The sequence below is a fragment of the Etheostoma cragini genome, chromosome 18 (assembly GCF_013103735.1).
Source record: "Etheostoma cragini isolate CJK2018 chromosome 18, CSU_Ecrag_1.0, whole genome shotgun sequence".
Taxonomy (NCBI): Eukaryota; Metazoa; Chordata; class Actinopteri; order Perciformes; family Percidae; genus Etheostoma; species Etheostoma cragini.
Genome location: NC_048424.1, coordinates 4,036,532 through 4,054,417, shown reverse-complemented (window position 1 = coordinate 4,054,417; position 17,886 = coordinate 4,036,532). Strand labels below are relative to the sequence as shown.

The following is a 17,886-nucleotide window of genomic DNA, read 5'->3' as shown; positions in this document are numbered from 1 at the left end:
TTAAAGAGTAAGATCCTTTTTTTAAACATAAAACATCTGCAAAATTGCGTTTACCAAACCCACCAGACATCATGTATATAAAATACAAATGTTAGCATCGTAAAAATACACTTTATTCAAAGTCGACAGAAACAAAATAAAACCATGAAAAGCCGTTTTATGTCATTTTTCCACTTGTCCAACCATCACAACTCTGGTTTTGGTGGAAATAAACACAGTTTACCAATTTACATGTGTAAATATGTTGGCTCTGTACATGTTAAATGTCTGGTGGGTTTAGCACTAGCAACCTCAGAGCTGTTTTTGGTGTAACAGAAAGGTCTCGAGCTCTTTAGAAATCCTTTCCATAATGTTGTCAGACACTTAGAATAATAATCTGAGTCCGTCAGCAGCAATAACAGAACTTTAAGTGGCCGCTAACTGATGCTGAACATTTAGGTTACATTGCAGCCCGGTCGTTGGCTGCCGGTTACGCCCTTCACGCCTGATTCTGGACCAGTTCCAAAGATTGTTGTTTCAGTCACTTACACACTAAAACATGGGAACATAGGGTCAAGGGACAATACCCTTTAACTCTTTCTTGAACACTTCTTAAAAGTAACACAGACAAAAAAAGTTTAACAGTTGGTGAGTAATTATTAAACATAATGATAAATTTGAGGCAAGAAGTATTCCTTTTTAACTTTATCCTCTATTACACAAGACAGCTGCGCCTATAGATGCTCAGAGCTCATTATATTTTGACATTTACATCTCATCCTTCATATAGAATAAGATGTACAGCTTATTCTACAACTTATGTTTCATATCTTAAATCTAATAAATATATGATCCTAATAGCTGCAAAATAAGATGTAGACAGAGTAATTGAATAGTGTTTGAGCGCATACAAGAGAGCCAAGAAGTGTTGTGCAGAATCATGCATTTTCTTAAAAACCACGGCAAGTCTCGGGGACACACACACACACACACACACACACACACACACACACACGCACTCACATGTGCACATACACATGCGCGCAAACACACACACAGCTTTGGCAGGAATTTAACTGAAACCTCTGCGGCTAACTTCCTGTGGCTACACACTCATTAACAGCGCTTTAATGATGAGGTACAACTCTGTGGACGGACACACACACACACACACACACACTCTCTCTTTTATATATAATATATAAAAATGGTAAGAAAATGGTTGATTGTGTAAACTTGGTTTATGTTTTTTTTTTAGATTTGTTGGTCATTTGTGTGTGTGTGTGTGTTTGTGTGTGTGTGTGTTTTACCAGCCAATTGGGTTTTTAGAGCAGTGCAGGACTCAGAAAGAAGATGATTGGTCAGCAGCCAAACTTGTGGCTGGAGTCAATTAACTTCCTAGAAGTCAAAATCTAGCAGAATTTGGCTGAAGTCTGGTTGTAATTTTCCACCCTGATAGCAAACAGACTGAAGCCTTTAGTTCTTAAAGTTCCTGCGTGGTATGGTACAGTGCGTACGGTGATATACAGAGAGACATGTAGCAGGACATTTGGTCTGTGTGCTCCGCTTCCCGTCACCGATGGCGCGTGCCAGCTGCTGGCATGGCTGGTTGCATGTTTTCATACAACAAGTAGCTTTACACACATAATCAGAACGGAATACTTGATGACTGCAGTGTTATATTTCATGTAGTCTTGATTTGGGTGTTTACAGTGTTCATTTACAGGTCGTTTAATGTAAAACAACATTGTCAACTTTATTCAAATAAAATTGAGAAAAAAATGTAATTTTCCACAAAATAGTGGCTATTGAAGATGCTGATTGGCTAGTAGCTTTTGGAAACCCACTAGCCACATTGGCTGGTGAGCAAAAAGGTTCATGTCAAGCCCAAACTGTAGGAACTGAAAATAAATATAAGGTGAAATGGTTATCATGTAAATATGTATGGGCTATATAGAAGATTTTGGGAAGAAAAGCTTTTGGGTGAGGCAATTTTTCGAACACAGGAATGTTACCCTAGCAGAGTAAGACTGAGAGATAAGATAAGAAACTTGGGTGGGAGTTGCGACTCTGAAAGGAAGTAAAAGCAGATAGTTCCCCTGTCCAATTTTGGTAAACATCATCACCCAACCACAGCACAACCAATGGTGAAGCATACAACTATATGTCTACACCCACATTATGTAAAACAACTATATGTCTACACCCACATTATGTAAAACAACTATATGTTTAGACCCATATGTGTAAAACAACTTTATGTCAACACCCCATCATACAACTGTACAAAAAAGGCAGAGCAAGTTTTTGGGGAAAGACTGCTGAAAGTTCGGGTACTCTCCCCCCTTTGCAATGTCATAAAAGCAAGTCTGAGTCCGTGAGTGTTTGTGACTTGAGGTTGTGGACCTAACACCAACCCCTATGAGGCTTCTTCTATACTCAGACTGTGTTCCTGCCTGGGAGCGACAGTTTGCTTGTACTCACTGCAGCTGAGCGTGGTGTCGGTCTGGGCCACGGTGGACGGGATGGTCCACTGGCTGTTGTCCCAGTCAATGACGTTCCCCACCACGTCGCAGCTCAACGCGTTGAGCTCCTGCACCGTCATGGCGTAGTTCCACAGCCGGAGGTTATAGATGTTCCCATCGAAGCTTTGCTGCCCTGGACACAAAAACACAGCAGTGTTTCCTGTAGGATTTCTTTCTTTAGCGGTGGAGGCAGGTGTGTCCGAACAACGAGCCCTGGGTACCCTGCTCTGCCTTTGAGAAAATGAAAGCTCAGATGGGCCGGAAACCTGCTCCTTATGAGGTCATAAGGGGCAAGGTTACCTCCCCTTTCCCTGCTTTGCCCACCCTATGAATGTGGCCCACCCATGAGAGAGAGACGACATGACTTTTAAACGAGCAGTTGGTCAAGGCCACACCCCGAGCCTCTACCTTGCCCCCCTTCCTCAAAAGCTACAGACTTAGAAATGGCACAACCTGGCAGTGCCCAGGTGATGAACTAGCATCACTCCAGCTACCAGTCCACACTTCGTATTTCGGTCCGTACTGGGACTTGAACCAGTGACCCTCCGGTACTAGCCCAACTCCCTACGGACTGAACTACTGCCACCCTATACAGATGTGTCTAACGATTACAATTTAAAAAACTTACCTCCTAACCGGAACTGTCCCCCGGCTGGTACAGAGTGTCCAGTAGAAGAAGAGCAGGTTTTGGCCCTGTAGTTCCTGTTGAAGTAGACCGCCACACGGCCGTTGGATGATGTCCAGAGCACGCAGAAAGGCTTCATGGTGGTGGTGAAGTCAGCGGAGGAGATGATAGAGTCGATCGGGCACACCACCGAGTTAACAATCATGTTCATGCCGGACTGGTCGGCCCCCAGACTCAGCGCCACGTTGTTGCTGCTGTCGTGGTAGCTGAAGATCCACTCTTTCTGCATTTTTTGTAATAAAGAGAAGTTTGTAAAGACCTCCAAGTCAAGGGAAATGTATCCAATTTAATTGAGATGTACATTCCACATAAAGCATACATTCGTTCAATGAAAGAGATGTGTGTGTGTGTGTGTGTGTGTGTGTGTGTGTTTGTGTGGGTGTGTGTGTCTCGTGTACCGTTTTCTGGGTAGTGCTGCGCTCCAACTCGAAGCAGATGGTGAGCTGATTGAGCGTTGGTATGGTAACGGAGTTGGCGACCTCGGTGACCTGGCCGTTTCCGGATATGGCGACCTTCTGGTTCCTCAGCGCCACGGCAACTGGAGACCAGAGGTGGAAGACAGGAAGACGAGCAGGAATAGAGAAGATGGCACAGAGACCGAACAAAAGCAAGGAGGAGATGAGTGGAGAAAGAAGTGACAGAAATGAAGAAGTTGGGCAAAGAAATGACAAACAAAAGGATGAAGGAATGAAGACGCCAAAAGGGAGCGAAGAGGAATGAAAATAAGAAGAAATCAAAAGGCCGAACGGATAAAAAGGGCAGTGTGCAAAGCATGGGTGGAATGAAGAAGAGGAACAGGCAAATAAAGACGGAAACAAAGAGTGAAGGAAGAAAGAAGGATACAAGGAAAGAAAGTCAGACGGAGTGACAATACATACAAGAAAGACACATTGGGCCCTATTTTAACGATCTGAGCACAGAGCGTGAAAAGCCTGGCGCAGCTGCGTTTAGAGGGTGTCCAAACCAGCATAGTGTGTGTCCCTGTGTGTGTAACAAGCATAGTGTGTGTCCCTGTGTGTGTAGCAAGCATAGTGTGTGTCCCTGTGTGTATAACAAGCATAGTGTGTGTCCCGGTGTGTGTAACAAGCATAGTGTGTGTCCCTGTGTGTGGAACAAGCATAGTGTGCTTGGGAATGAGAGGGGGAAATGAAATCTAGACACGTGATTTGCAGCCAGGTTCAGTCTAGCAACTATCTGCTGGCTTGTGAGCTGGAAAAAACAAATTCTGGTCAGGCCAATCACATCGTGTCTAGAGGGGGTGGGCGGGCTTAACTCTGACGGCAGAGTTGCGTGAATTCCCTGCTATCTGGAAAGCTGCTGCTGCTGGAGAACAGCGGACTTGGGAATCGTCTTTGGCCGTGACTCTGGAAGACTTGGAGTTAAACTTTACTTTGAGAAAAGAACAAAGAATGGCACTGAAGTCATTCTTCGTTGCTTTGGTTGGTTGTAGCACTATCCTACGGCGTGCAGAGGGAATTTAAAAGACAACCCTTTATCCCGCCCCTCGGATTGAGCCCCGCCAATGGGGAGCTCCCAGACCCAACATCTGGATGTGGGTCCGGCTGGTCAGGCTACCGTGACAGCTGAAGTGGAAAGTGGAGGGAAGTGGAGTGAAATTCAATTCATTTCATAGTTTTTTTTACAGAAACCTCGGACAGACCCTGAGAAAGAAAACAGTGTCCGGGTTAAGGTAAACTGCCAATATGAACACAAAAATATCCCTTTATTTGTTCTATGATTATTTTTGTCCACTTTAAGAGGACTGAGTTTGGTTTGTTTAAAGAGGACTTTATGTGAAAACACCCTATGGGCCTAATTTTAACAATCTGAGTGTGAAGCACAGTGCAGGTGCGTTTAAGGTGTGTCCAAATCCCCTGTTGCTAGTTTGAAGGCTTAAAAAAAAAGGTTTTTGTGCCGGGTGCATGGTTCAAAAGGGTTGTACTTACTTACTTCATTAATCAGAGGTTTTTTTCTGGGCGTAACATGCAATCAACCAATCAGAGGTCCTCTCCCATTCCCTTTGACAGCCAGATGCGTTTGCTGATATGGAGGCTTTACAGCGTCATCAATTGGTCAATAGCAATACCCCGAGAACGCACCTAAACACACCTCCCTGTACGACCAGCACGCCGATGGGCGCACAGTTGGGCTCATGTGCATTTGCTATTTAAACAACGTGGGCACTGGACGGGAAATTAACAACTGCTTTGGTCAAAGACACTTGGGTCAGGATTTGCGCGGCCCTTAGTCTCATTGGTATCAGGTCTGCGATCTTTTGGAGGGTTGAAATGGACCAGGTGTGAAAACGCTCCTAAGATTACCGAAACTATACCCGGGATCAGTTTTAGGTTGATGATATGATGTCATTGGCTACATCTGAAGAACAGGACTCCGCCGGCGTGCGCCTGAACCTACCGTGTCTGAAGCTAACACTGAACCCCCTCTTCTGCACGCTGAAGTCGGAGGTAAGGGACAGCTCCATCACGTTTCCCGTCGAGTTCAGCGTCAGCCCGTTGGCTGTCAGGCCGCAGAACTTAACATCCGCGGTTCCTGTGTTCACCACCACCCAGTCGTAGATGCAGCCCCGCGCCTCCTCCAGGTCAAAGTCAAGGAAGGAGAGCTGGATGATGAAGCCGGCGGGGGCCTGCAGCGTCCACTTACACGTCAGCAAATTGGGGTATTTCTCGGGGTAGCAGGGCGATGTGAACTCCCCCTGGGCGTCCGTCAGCGTCGCGATACAGTTCGTGGAGCTGCAGCCCAGCACTGGAGGTGATGGTAGGATGATACATTCATGAACTTTAAAAAAAGAAAGGGGGAACAACCTCCACTGATGCATTTTAAGTGTAATATCACTCAGAAGACAAGGACACGAGGGGACAGGACAAAGAGGATAGGACCCATAAAAGGGAAGTAGACAAGGCCAAAGATCAGGGGTCTGCAACCTGCGGCTCCGACTTAAAGACCTTCTGGTTTCTGACTCTAGCCCCTCACCAGTGGCTCCCTGTGGCTTTTAATTATTTAGTTTTCATGTATTATTACTGAAGGCATGAAGTAATTCTTACATTCAGGCTACAAAACATTTCGGTCAACTAAAATATGCATCAAAGAGACAGAGCATCCGAAATATGACTAAGCTCTGCTGTGTGCTGATAGTCACTACCAACAATGTAAAGAAGCCAGGACTTAACTTGTCATAAGCTGCCGACCCAAAAAACTGAGCTTTCATGAAGAGAAAGTAGTAGAAACAGACGAGAATAATCAGCAGGGAGAATGTTACGTCTGCAACAAATATTTAGTTACCGAGTCAAATATCCAAATGTCAGTTTTCCTCTAACTATACGGGCCCTATATTTTCAATCTAAGTGTACGCTGTGAAGCGCCTGGAGCAGGTGCGTTTAGGGCGTGTCCAAATCCACTGTTGCAAGTTTATTAACGGAAAAAAAAGGTCCGTGTGTCGAGCACATGGTCCTAAAGGGTTATACTTAGTGTCTTCATTAATCAGAGATGTGTTATGGGCGTAACATGCAATCAACCAATCAGAGGTCCTCTCCCATTCCCTTTAACAGCCAGGCGCGTTTGGACCTCGGAGCATTGTTATGATGGAGGATTTACAACGTCATACTTTACGTGTAATCTTTTGCATGTGTGTGTAACAAGCATAGTGTGCGTCCCTGTGTGTGTAACAAGCATAGTGTGCGTCCCTGTGTGTGTAACAAGCATAGTGTGCGTGCTGTGCACGAGACTAGGAGCATTTTACTAATGAGCTGTTAGCTGCGATGGTCTTTGCGCCGCGCTGTGCCGGGTGCAAGATAGGGCCCAAAGTCTGTTAGTTAAGCTAACAAACGTAACGTTGTGTATAACGTTAGCTGAGCGTCTCTCCATTCTCTCTGTTGATTCCTCACAGTCACAGTTCTGGGTTCTTTACGTTGTTGGTAGCAAATATCACCACACAGCAGCTTTTGGGCTTGTTTTACAATGGAGAGCAAAGAGTTGTTTTCCCCTGCGGTGGGGATGGGACTCTGTCTCTATAGCGTACAAAGGCTACGCCTGCAGCCCGGCGCCTTTTCCTTCGGACGATTGTCGAACCTCAGTAACATTGTGGAGTTTCTATAGACTAGTTATGGTTACAAATCCAAAATGAAGTTATATGTAAAGACATTTCCAAAAAGTATCCAGCTGGGGATGAAAGAGGGAATTCTGAGCTGCTGCAGAAAACAGCAGAGCAAATGTACATTAAGGAATGGATCAAATGGTCAAAAGACAAACATCACCTTATTGATAAATGCTCATTTAGACCTATAAGTAATGCTGGTAAGATAACTTAGACTGAAATAGGCCGTGCGGGGGCAGTAGAGGTTGCCGACCCTTGATGACCCATCGAGGAAAGAAGCAGACATCTCCTGACGTTAGAAATCAGGAAGCGAGTGGGGAGGTGTCGAAAAAGACGGGCGAGTCGGCTGTGAAGTGCGTCCCGGGAGATTACCAAAGGGGAGGAAGACAAAACGCTTTCAAGGAGGTTTAAGGATTCAAGGAGACAAAACCAAGACTTGTTTAAAAAGGGGACAAGGAAAGACGTCACAAGAACAGAAGATTAAGAGAGAGAGAGATTTCTCTGTCCAGGAATCAGAAGGAAATAAATGGGACAAGACAAGTCGTGCAGTTAGCTAAAAGTTTAGCAGCCCAGAGATCGATCAATCAATCAATCAATCAATCAATCAATCCTTCAATCGATCAGTTGACTGAGAGCAGATTGATTGGTTAAGACCAAAGTGGAAATGTTCACTTTACTCCAAGTGAGCATTGCACCAAACTCCTCCCAATCACCGGACAACCACATCTTAAGGTTTTAGGTTTTAAAAACACCATGCACATGCAGAATAATCTTGCCAACGTTAGATATGGACAAAAAAAAGTCACTTTTTTAAGGAAATATTTTGCAGTCTGAGGCTGTTTCTGTCAAATTTAGAAGATAAGATTAGAGCCCAGAATATGTATCGGGCTCTAATTTTATCTTCTCAGTCAATATTAGGTATTTATATGGCCGATGAAAATATAGTATTTTAAATATTTATCAGAATAATTTATAATGACAAATAAATGATTCTTGAGATGTCAAGTGGAAAGAATGGTATGTCTCTCTCCCTCCCTCTCTATCCTCAATTTTCAATTTCATGTTGCTTTATTGGCATTACAAAAAATCAGTTTTGCCAAATCATAAGAACAAACAACAACAAGGAGTAAATACATCAGATATAATATTACAAGTAAACAGGATAATTATGACATAATTGTAGATACTAAACCAACTATGTGCATGTGCCTCCAAGGGGACTTTGAAACAAAAAAAATCTTTTTGTACTAGTGTAGGTAGTGAAGCCTGGTAAACGTTTTTAATATTTTTGGAAAGAGTTGGTTCTGAACACTGCTGGTTGCTCAGCAGAGCTTTGTATGCAATGGAATCTTTATCAGCTTGATTTAAATGCTGCCAAAATTTAATTGACGTTTTTGGGATTTGAATTTTCAGAGTGAGTTCTGCTCCGCATGTTTAGGGTGTTTGGGCAAACTTTTAGGATAATTTTACAGAATTCCAATTGTAATTCTTTCACTGGGAGTTTTATCCCAGTTTTTATATTCTGGTTCTGAAATTGGGCCAAAAACTTTGCTTCCGTAAAGCATTATTGGTGTTATCAGAGAATTGTAGATATGCATATGTGCGGGAATACAAGGATAAAAAGCTCTCCAAGCTTGTTTCCACAGTGTTTATGGCCAGGCTGAAACTCCCTGATGCACTCATTTCAACTCTAAGTAATTTGTTCTAGTGTGGTGTTGCCCTGAGTGAAGTATTAACTCTGGCTATTTCCCAGAGATCTGGCTCACCTCTGAACCAGGACACTGGTCTTCTTCAGATTCACTGTCATTGCCCATTTCAGACAGTACTGCTCTAGTATGGACAGGCTCTGTTGTAAACCCTTTCTTAAGGTCAATAAAACATGCAAATATTTTCCCATTTTTAATTTTGGTGTAGTTTTTGATACGGGTGTGCAGAGTGTAAATGTGGTCTGATGTAAGATATTTTGGTAAAAAGGTTGATTACGTTGTGCTTGGTAAGGAAGGACAGAATTCCCTCTCCCTCTGCCCTTATCCCTCTCCTCCTTGCTCACTCCCCCCACTCTCTCTCTCTCTCTCTCTCAACAATGGCCTCCGTTGATCTTCATCTCGGCCTTTGCCGCGGCCCAAACCACTGCCAACGCACTGGATGTTAACCCCACACTCAATCATACGAAGCCAACTGGTATCAACTTACTCGTGGGAATTTTAAAAACAAACTGTTGAAGTAGTTCAGACTTGTGCAAGTTCTCCCAAATCTCAGCAACCAACTCTGGAAAGTCTCTTCTCTTATTCCTAAGCAGCTTTGCCCCCCAAAAAATAAAAGAATTCACAAATAATGGATTGCAACCGCTATGCAACACGTCTCGAGATCTGATTACAAAAAAATATCTTGCTAAAGATCTGCAGCTTTACATAAAAGTCGTCTAAAGGTCTTCCAACTTAACGCATCGTTCACACACTCTCGTCACAGCGTGTGCTCTCTCCGGATGACTAACAACTTGGTTGGGCACATTTTCTGTAACGTTAAACGTCGCCCCGTGTCGTGGGTTTAGCACCTAGGGGCCACAGCGGTAGGCTCGGCCCCTCCACTTCTATGCCGAGCACGGCGCTGAGAGCCCCAGATGGTCCGTCTGCTGAGCTGTCTCCTGGTGTCCGTCTGCTGAGCCGTCTCCTGGTGTCCGTCTGCTCGGCGGGGAGTGAAGCAGACGGACAGTAGGCTCCCGCTGAGTTGAGAGGCAGTACGGAGGAGAGTAACCCGATCTTGCCCCGGTGTAGGCGTGTACATGCACAAATCCCCCAGTGACTAAAAGAGTTCTCCAGGACTGTGTTGCCTTAACTCGGATATAATCAGGGTGGAAACTGCGGGACATGATCCCCGCTCTCCTGCTGAAAGTCCTGTGTTGTCTGTATGCATTTTGAGCTATCCGCGTGTTTGAACACGTGTGTTTTTAAGAGTTTTTAGTTTTATTCCCAACTTGCATATAATTTAAATGATTTGTTCTTATATTCTGTCCTATTATTATTTCATGTATATTCTGTATGTGTGCTATATGTCTGATAGTTTGCTGCTGTAACAATATAATTTCCCATTTTGTTGTGATCAATGAAAATCGATTGAATCTATATCCACGCTGTACACAGCGGACGCAAACATACACGCTGCTTCTCATGTTATCGCAAGAAGAGATGAGCGATGGTTGGGTTTAGGGCCAGTGACGCAATCCCTGTTCTCCTTGTTGAGAGAAAACCGCCGCCTTAACCCAATTATAATCCTTTTTTTAAACTGCATGTAAACACACACACACACACACTCCTCTACATTCAAGTTAGAAACCCATTACCTCTTGAGTATGTGTGTGTGTGTGTGTGTGTGTGTGTGTGTGTGTGTGTGTGTGTGTGTGTGTGTGTCTCTCTGTCTGTCTAAACCTTCTGCAGCCATTAAGGTTGTTCAGCATGAAATCTTAGGAACATTTAAATGCAACATCAAAAAGCACCAAAACTCCTTTTTCCCCCACTAATGGAAAAACTAGAAGCAGTCTCACCACACAGAGACACACACACACACACACAGCTGCTTATTCTACAAGCTGAATGAAATCAGTGGATCAGGAGAGATACAGAAGTCTACACTCCCCATGAGACAGGTAGGGTGTGTGTGTGTGTGTGTGTGTTTGTGTGTGTCTGTGTGTGTGTGTGAGAGAGAGTGAGTGTTGGAAACCACACTATTCAAAAAAACTCCCAAAAGCCTTAAAAGCTGTGTCTCAAGTTCCTGGCAGCACAGATCTCACGTTTCTCTTTCTCCTCTGGGCTCTGGAACCAAACAGACCAATCCTACTTACAGTGTTAGTCCGAAGCAGAGCTGCAACTAGCGATTATGTTCTGGATGAATGGATTAGTTGTTTGGTTTCTAAAATGTCAGAAAATGGTGAAAATGTGGATCAGTGTTTCCCAAAAAGCCCAAGATGACTTCCAAAAATGTCTTGTTTTGTCCACAACTCAAAGATATTCAGTTTACTGTCCCAGCGGAGGGGAGAAATTCATCAGACTTCATCTTTTTATCCGAAACTGAAGGCCAAACTAGGGCTGGGCGACGGGGAGGAAATCACATTTCACGATATTCTTGACCAAATACCTCGATATACGGTAGATATTGAAGCGATATTCTAAGGTTCATGGATTGGACAATTGCGGGTAAAAGGCAAATAATAGAAGAGCAAGAGCAGTCTGGGAAATTCAGAAAAGTACATTTACAAAAGTACTCTACAGTAATGCAGCCTTTGAAACCAGGAAAAGACTTATGTCATATTACAATATTAGGATTCAAGCTCACAGGCTTCTACAGAAACCGACCTTCTTTTTGCAACCGCACGCGTCGCCCCCTGCTGGACATCAGACAGGATGCAGGTTTAAGGCTCTCCTGCATTTGCAGCACTTCGCCGAACTGGATGTGTTGTCCATTAATATTTACATAACGAGAGTAATATGTAAGGCACATTGTATGTGCGCTCAGATTAGCTGTGCATTGTGGGTATTTTATAATGGACTATATAGTGAATGAATGAAAAACTGCGGACAATTCAAACACTGCTACAAAGTATAGTAAATATATAAATAAAGTGTAAACTATATTATTATAGTGCCCTATTCCCGTGATAGGGAACAGTTTCCAGTACAGCTCATGTAATGGAACTCTCTTCTTTTCGATCTCAAATAATAAGTTAAGTCTTAAAATACTCTGTCACTGTCAGCTTCAGGTTAAGGCAGATGACATTTCTCTGTGCAGATAGTACACTGCGCTGGGATTGTTAAAGCGTGGCGAGGAATTCCACTGATGCAAATATGACTGATATTCAAATGTGTAAAACAGCCGAGAGGTTGGAGAGATTGCTCAACTACCCACAACTCACCACACTCTATGTTTATCTTTATTTTTATTATCTGTATTTATATTTTTTCATGACGAGTACGTATTTATCTATCTATCTATCTATCTATCTATCTATCTGTGACATGTTTGACATTAGCGCGAGAACAGGGCGACTGCTATTGGAAAAAAGAAAAATTGAAATAGTACGACTTAGAAATGCTGATTCTTTACCCACATTATACAGAGATGTATTGAATTTCTTCCACTCAGCATTGATCCTCGTTTCCTCTCCGCTCTTTCTTTTCCTCCACTTTCATCAAAGTTCCTTCTTCTCTTAACTTCCTTTTCCTCTTGGTTCCTCTCCCTGCGATGACCCAGATCACGCCTCTGCATGTGTGTAAATATAAGTTCATAAACACATTGATCCCCCATTCATTTTAATTTGGTTAGCAGGAGCGGGAGATGATTTCAGACTCCGTCGAATTCATTCTGGAAATAAATGTCATGTTGTTCAAATTGGCTTTGGCTTTGATTTTTGCTGCAATCGAATTAACTCACTCTCTCTCACACACACACACACACACACACACACACACACACACACACACACACACACACACACACACCAGAGGAAACACTCAAAAAGCAGAAAATATTCATTCTTTGACGGAGACAAGACGCCGCCCTCGCACTGCCAAATCCGACTGCCCATCTAAATGTAAATGTGTAATCCTCCAGTCATTACACACACACACACACACATACGCACACAGAGACACACACACACAGTCACAACCACGCAGAGACACACACACACAGACACACACCCCCCCGTTATTAATGATTCCCACTAACAGGGACGACAGTTTCTCTCGATCCTTCTTCATTAGTTAACAGCCTCTTTGCATCAGCGAGAGGAGAGAGCGCTGTAAAGTCCGAGCGGCCGTGAAGCTGACGGATCACAGCTGGAAGAATAACGGCTAACGCTAACGCCATCGACGCACACTCGTTCATCACACAGCCGAACCCAAACAGAGAAGGCAACGCTTGTGGAATATTTTACTGGACCTTCGTAGTACAACGCACAAAAGGTTACGTTATCACATCAACTGTAGTGTGAGGATGCGCTCAACGTATTCATTTGTAACATATAACATATTATCTTATGTATGTTATTTATTCCCAAGTTTGAGGAAAAAATGGAAAACATTCAAGTTAGAGTGTGTACAGTGTGTGTGTGTACAGTGTGTGTGTGTGTGTGTGTGTTTCGCAACACCTTGAGTAAAATCCTGCGACACAACCAGCTTCATACATGTTGCTTTAATGATCAGCATTCATCTAATGTGCTAAACACATTAACAAGCTCAGAGGCCAAAGCTAATGACCAGCCCCCTGTGTGCGTGCGTGCGTGCCTGCGTGTGTGCGTGCGTGCCTGCGTGTGTGTGTGTGTGTGTGCGTTTGTGTAACCTTCAGGTGAGGAAAGTTAGTGGATCTTATGTTTTTTCCCCTCCTCTGTGAGTCTTCAGCGTTATTTGTGAAAAAGGTGCTCTAAGCGATGTCACTAGTTTTTAGACTACAACATATTTTACAACGTAGAATGAGAATAATCTCTAGAGTCCCAATGAAGCATCAATGTTGTCAGATCATCTCAGACCAGGGGCGCTTGTTCTTTCTTCAGCGTCCCACCGCGCTCCAGACAAGGACAAGACAGTGGCTCCCAGATACCAGGCAGCGACAGCAGTTACACGGTTTTGTCTTGTTGTAACGCAAACAGTTTTAATAAATATACTTAAAAAGTAATACGTAACACAAACCCAGCTTCTTTCTGGATTCACAGCAGACCCGCACAATTAATTGGTCTAAAATCACGATTGCATTGCAAATTGTTTACAATTTAATTTTTAAGTAACTTTAACTAATTTATTTTGTTATGATATGATCCTCATAATTTTTCAAGCCGACTGCATCACAAACGCTCCTACTTTCTCCTGTGAGTTTTAAACATAAACTGTGTAAATAGGTTTAAAGCTCTCCCTTCTCTTTATTTTGAAGCCTCTATGTCTACAGGCCTGTGGTGATGAGCAATGTGCTGTAGGTGCCAAAAGAAAAATCTATGTTTGGTACTGCCAATTTGTTTTGTCTTGCCATGGTCAAAACAAATCGTGGCAGAGAATCATGATATTCATTCTAAGCAACAAAAATCCTATTTTTCCCGGAATCGTGCAGGCCAAACTCACGGTCCATCTATCAGCCACTTCAGCAAGAGAGCTGGTAGAAGTGAGAGGAGTGAGGGATGAAGGTTCGGGCAGAGCCAGCTACCGCCGCGGCGGCGGCGGCGGCTGAAAGCGCTGATGAAATGACGTTTGTTTCCCACACAGAACACTGAAACCAGCCGCGTGTGGGAAGGACTTTTCTCTGTCGACGGGGCCAAACTAGTGCTGGTTTCCCTCCTCCGGCAGACAGGAACACACAGGCGCTCTTTGTTCCCCGGCCGACGTGTGCAGAGACAGGAGGACGGCTGTGCTCCGGTGCTTTTTAAAAGAAGCAGCGGCCATTAAAACATTAGCAGAGCCGGCGGCGTGGCTTCTCGGGGGGGATGCGGGGCTTACGTCCTCCCCAACATAGAGCCCCGATGGGAGGCTTTCTTCCACATTTTGAAGTATTTTTTTCAATGTTTTCAGAAGTTCACAAACTGAGAAGCTTTGTATCAGAGAATATTATATTGATTACATGCCAAGCAGCTAATGTATTATAATATGTATAATGTATATATAATAATGTATTTTAACTGAAGCTTCACACATCATTTTGGGTGGTGTCAAAAAAAAGAAAAAGGAAAATCACATCCAGGTAATGAGTCGACAAAACGATTTTTGTTTTTTTGTGGATTTATTTCTTAGAGTGTAGTAAATGTAGAGTGTATCACGCCAAAAACTGTTTATGTTTGGTCTGGTTTTACCAAAGCAACGGGTGTCTCTGATGACAGAAAGTCACTTGTGATTAGAGCCCGACAGAATTAACGTTGGGCCCATGTTAGGCCTTTTCCAAATTCAGCCAATTCAATCCCCAGACCGATATGGGTGGGGAAATATAACATCCAGCAATACTCCGACTGATGACTGATATTCTGTTTCTTATACTTATTCTGATGACTGATATTCTGCTGCTAATGCTCATTTCTCTAAATGTAACCGTCATTGCCGCAGGACGCTTAATTTTTTGTTCTGCTAAACTTAACTGCAACAACTGCCTTAACGTTTTCTCATGCCAGGAAAACAGAGTTCATGTCCCGGGGAAAACCAAAGACTTTATAGAGCTCTTAAACGCATTTACAAACTGTCGCCGATCGCGGAAAAACCTCAAAAAAGGCGCCAAAAGTGCAGAATTTTTTTTTTACCAAAAAAGCCCTCTAAAAATCGATACAGCACCAAAAACACTTACAAAAACATATAAAATGTAACAAAACAGTGCAAATAGCAACTCAGATTTACAGAAAGGCCCATGATTATGGGGGGGGGGGCTGTACAGACCCACTCCTACTCCGGCTGGTTACTGACATTCTGCTGCTCATCACTAACTGACATGGTTTGCGCAGCAGCCCTAAAATCACCCCTCAGTCTCTTCCACACACTAATCCTGCAGATTAGTCGGCTTCCATCAACCTGCCCTTCTCTCTTTCACCTCTCCGGCCTTTCTCTCACATTCTTTCACTGGCATTCCTCTCTCCTCCCTCCTTCATTCCTCTTTTTCTCCTTCGCCGTTCCCTTCTTTTCTACCAGCTGGACACTGTTACATCCCCAATATGTTGAAGTTGTTTCCGCGGCCTGCTGGATAAAACGTAACAACGTCTGTCCGCAGGAAACAGAAGTCTGATTCATGCTTCGGGAAAACAAAAACTACTTCAAGGAGCCGCGGGACATTTTTCCTAATTACAAACAAGACAAAAGCTCCTCTGAGGATTGTCTTTACAGACACAGTCCGTAAAGGGATTTTGATTTTACGTTTACATTTTCTCCAGAGTGTGAGGCTCCAAAGGCTGGGTGCAGATCTTAGATAAACGCCAGGCCCGTCACTCGTCTTTTCTTAGAGCAGCCGCTCGAAGGCTCGGCCTCTTTGACAAAGTTGACGTTTGTTTTGTGAGGGATGATTAGAGCGCTGCAGGTGAACGCTGACTCACTCTCACAGGTGTTTCTAATCCCCCTCCCCTCTCATCTTTCACTACGAGATAATTGAGATTGGCATCCAAGAGGGGGGGGGGGGGGGGGGGGGGGGGGGGGGGTTAGGGGAAGAAGCAGCCGAGAGGACACTTGCTGCATTCTAATGAACGGATCTGTACAAAGGCAGACCCCCCCCCCCCGAATATAAAAGGGTCTGTCCATAGGCAGACCCCCCTTTCCAATAATCATGGGCCTTTCTGTGACTTGTAGTTGCTTTTTGGGATGTTTTTGTTCAGTTTTCTATGTTTTTTTAGATACTTTTGCCACTTTTTAAAAAGTTTTTATCTGGTCTTCGTCTTATCAGGTTTTCCGCCATCATCAGATTGTAAACCCGCTACAGGGCTCTACAAAGTCTTTTGTTTTCCCCGGGACAGGAACTCTGTTTCCCTGGCATGAGAAAGCATTTAGGCGGTCATTGCAGTTAAGTTTAGTGGACAAAAAATAATGCGTCCTGCGCCATCGACAGCTACGTTTAGAGAAACGTTTGTGGTTTTGGTTCAAACACGGGTCCCCTCGAGTAGTATACTCCCCGGACATGAACACGTGTTTCCTGGGTGAAGGTCTTGTGTTTTCTCCTTAACTTCTGCATGTGTATGTGCTGCTGTGCATCCCTTTGTGTGCAACAAGCATACTGTACATCCCTGTGCGTATAAAAAGCATAGTGTGTGTCCCTGTGTGTGTAACAAGCATATAGTGTGTGTCCCTGTGTGTAACAAGCATAGTGTGTGTCCCTGTGTGTGTAACAAGCATATAGTGTTCGAGTGCTGTGCACGAGCCTAGCATCATTTAACTACTTTGCTGTTAAAATAACAATGAAATGCTGTGTTATTGACTACAGACCAGGTTTCTGTTGGTCAATGGTGCGATCACTTCCCGCTGCCTCAAGATAGCAAGACACCCAGAATGCACCAGAACACACCTCCCTGTAAGACCAGCACGGGCATGGCGGGCGCAGGTGCAATTGTTGTTTAAACAACGTGTGTGCTTCACACGGTCTTCAACTAGCAAAGACCCTTTCGTCGGGCAGCGTCGGGTGGGAGACAGGGCCCCGTGTCACAGCTGACACCCAATCAGATCATGGTAATAATAGGTAGGGGTGTTCAATGCACCCGTTTCCGTTTTGAAAAACATGTTACTATGGTTTGTCGTGGCTGAACGTATACCTGAAGTTTCTGATCATCGAAAAGGTTTGTGTGGATGAAAGGCCAAAACAGAGGAGAAAAGAGACAAAGAGAAGAGAGACAGGGGAGGAGAAGGGGAGAGCAAAAAAGAGCAAGAAAGTGACAAGAAAGAAGAGAAATGAGGAGGGGAGGACAGTCGCAGACGTTATCTACACATGCCCACGGTAACGTTATGACAACAGAGCACTCTCTCTCCCTGTGTCTGTAGCAGGTCTCTCGCCCTCTCTCTCTGCAGCAGGTCTCTCACCCTCTCTCTCTCCCTGTGTCTGCAGCAGGTCTCTCGCCCTCTCTCCCCCCGTCTGCAGCAGGTCTCTCGCCCTCT

At 44.1% G+C, this 17,886-nt stretch overlaps 2 protein-coding genes across 3 annotated transcripts in view; both read right to left on the bottom strand.

The window, feature by feature from the left end:
* The window catches only part of adgrg6 (adhesion G protein-coupled receptor G6), a 56,583-nt gene extending 50,558 nt beyond the window's left edge, over positions 1-6,025 (bottom strand). Inside the window, exons 1-4 of the mRNA XM_034900772.1 lie at positions 5,605-6,025; positions 3,588-3,727; positions 3,133-3,412; positions 2,464-2,637 (exon numbers count right to left, since the gene is read on the bottom strand). Coding sequence (XP_034756663.1) covers positions 2,464-2,637; positions 3,133-3,412; positions 3,588-3,727; positions 5,605-6,025 — 1,015 coding nt within the window. The remainder of the gene's footprint in view (positions 1-2,463; positions 2,638-3,132; positions 3,413-3,587; positions 3,728-5,604) is intronic.
* Positions 6,026-10,693: 4,668 nt separating this feature from the next.
* The window catches only part of vta1 (vesicle (multivesicular body) trafficking 1), a 66,320-nt gene continuing 59,127 nt past the window's right edge, over positions 10,694-17,886 (bottom strand). Inside the window, exon 9 of one of the 2 annotated variants that reach the window (XR_004660367.1) lies at positions 10,694-10,709. The gene's annotated coding sequence lies outside the window, so the exon portion shown is untranslated. Of the gene's footprint in view, positions 10,710-10,942; positions 10,981-17,886 lie in introns of those variants that run through there. The other variant, XR_004660366.1, reaches the window with a different exon arrangement.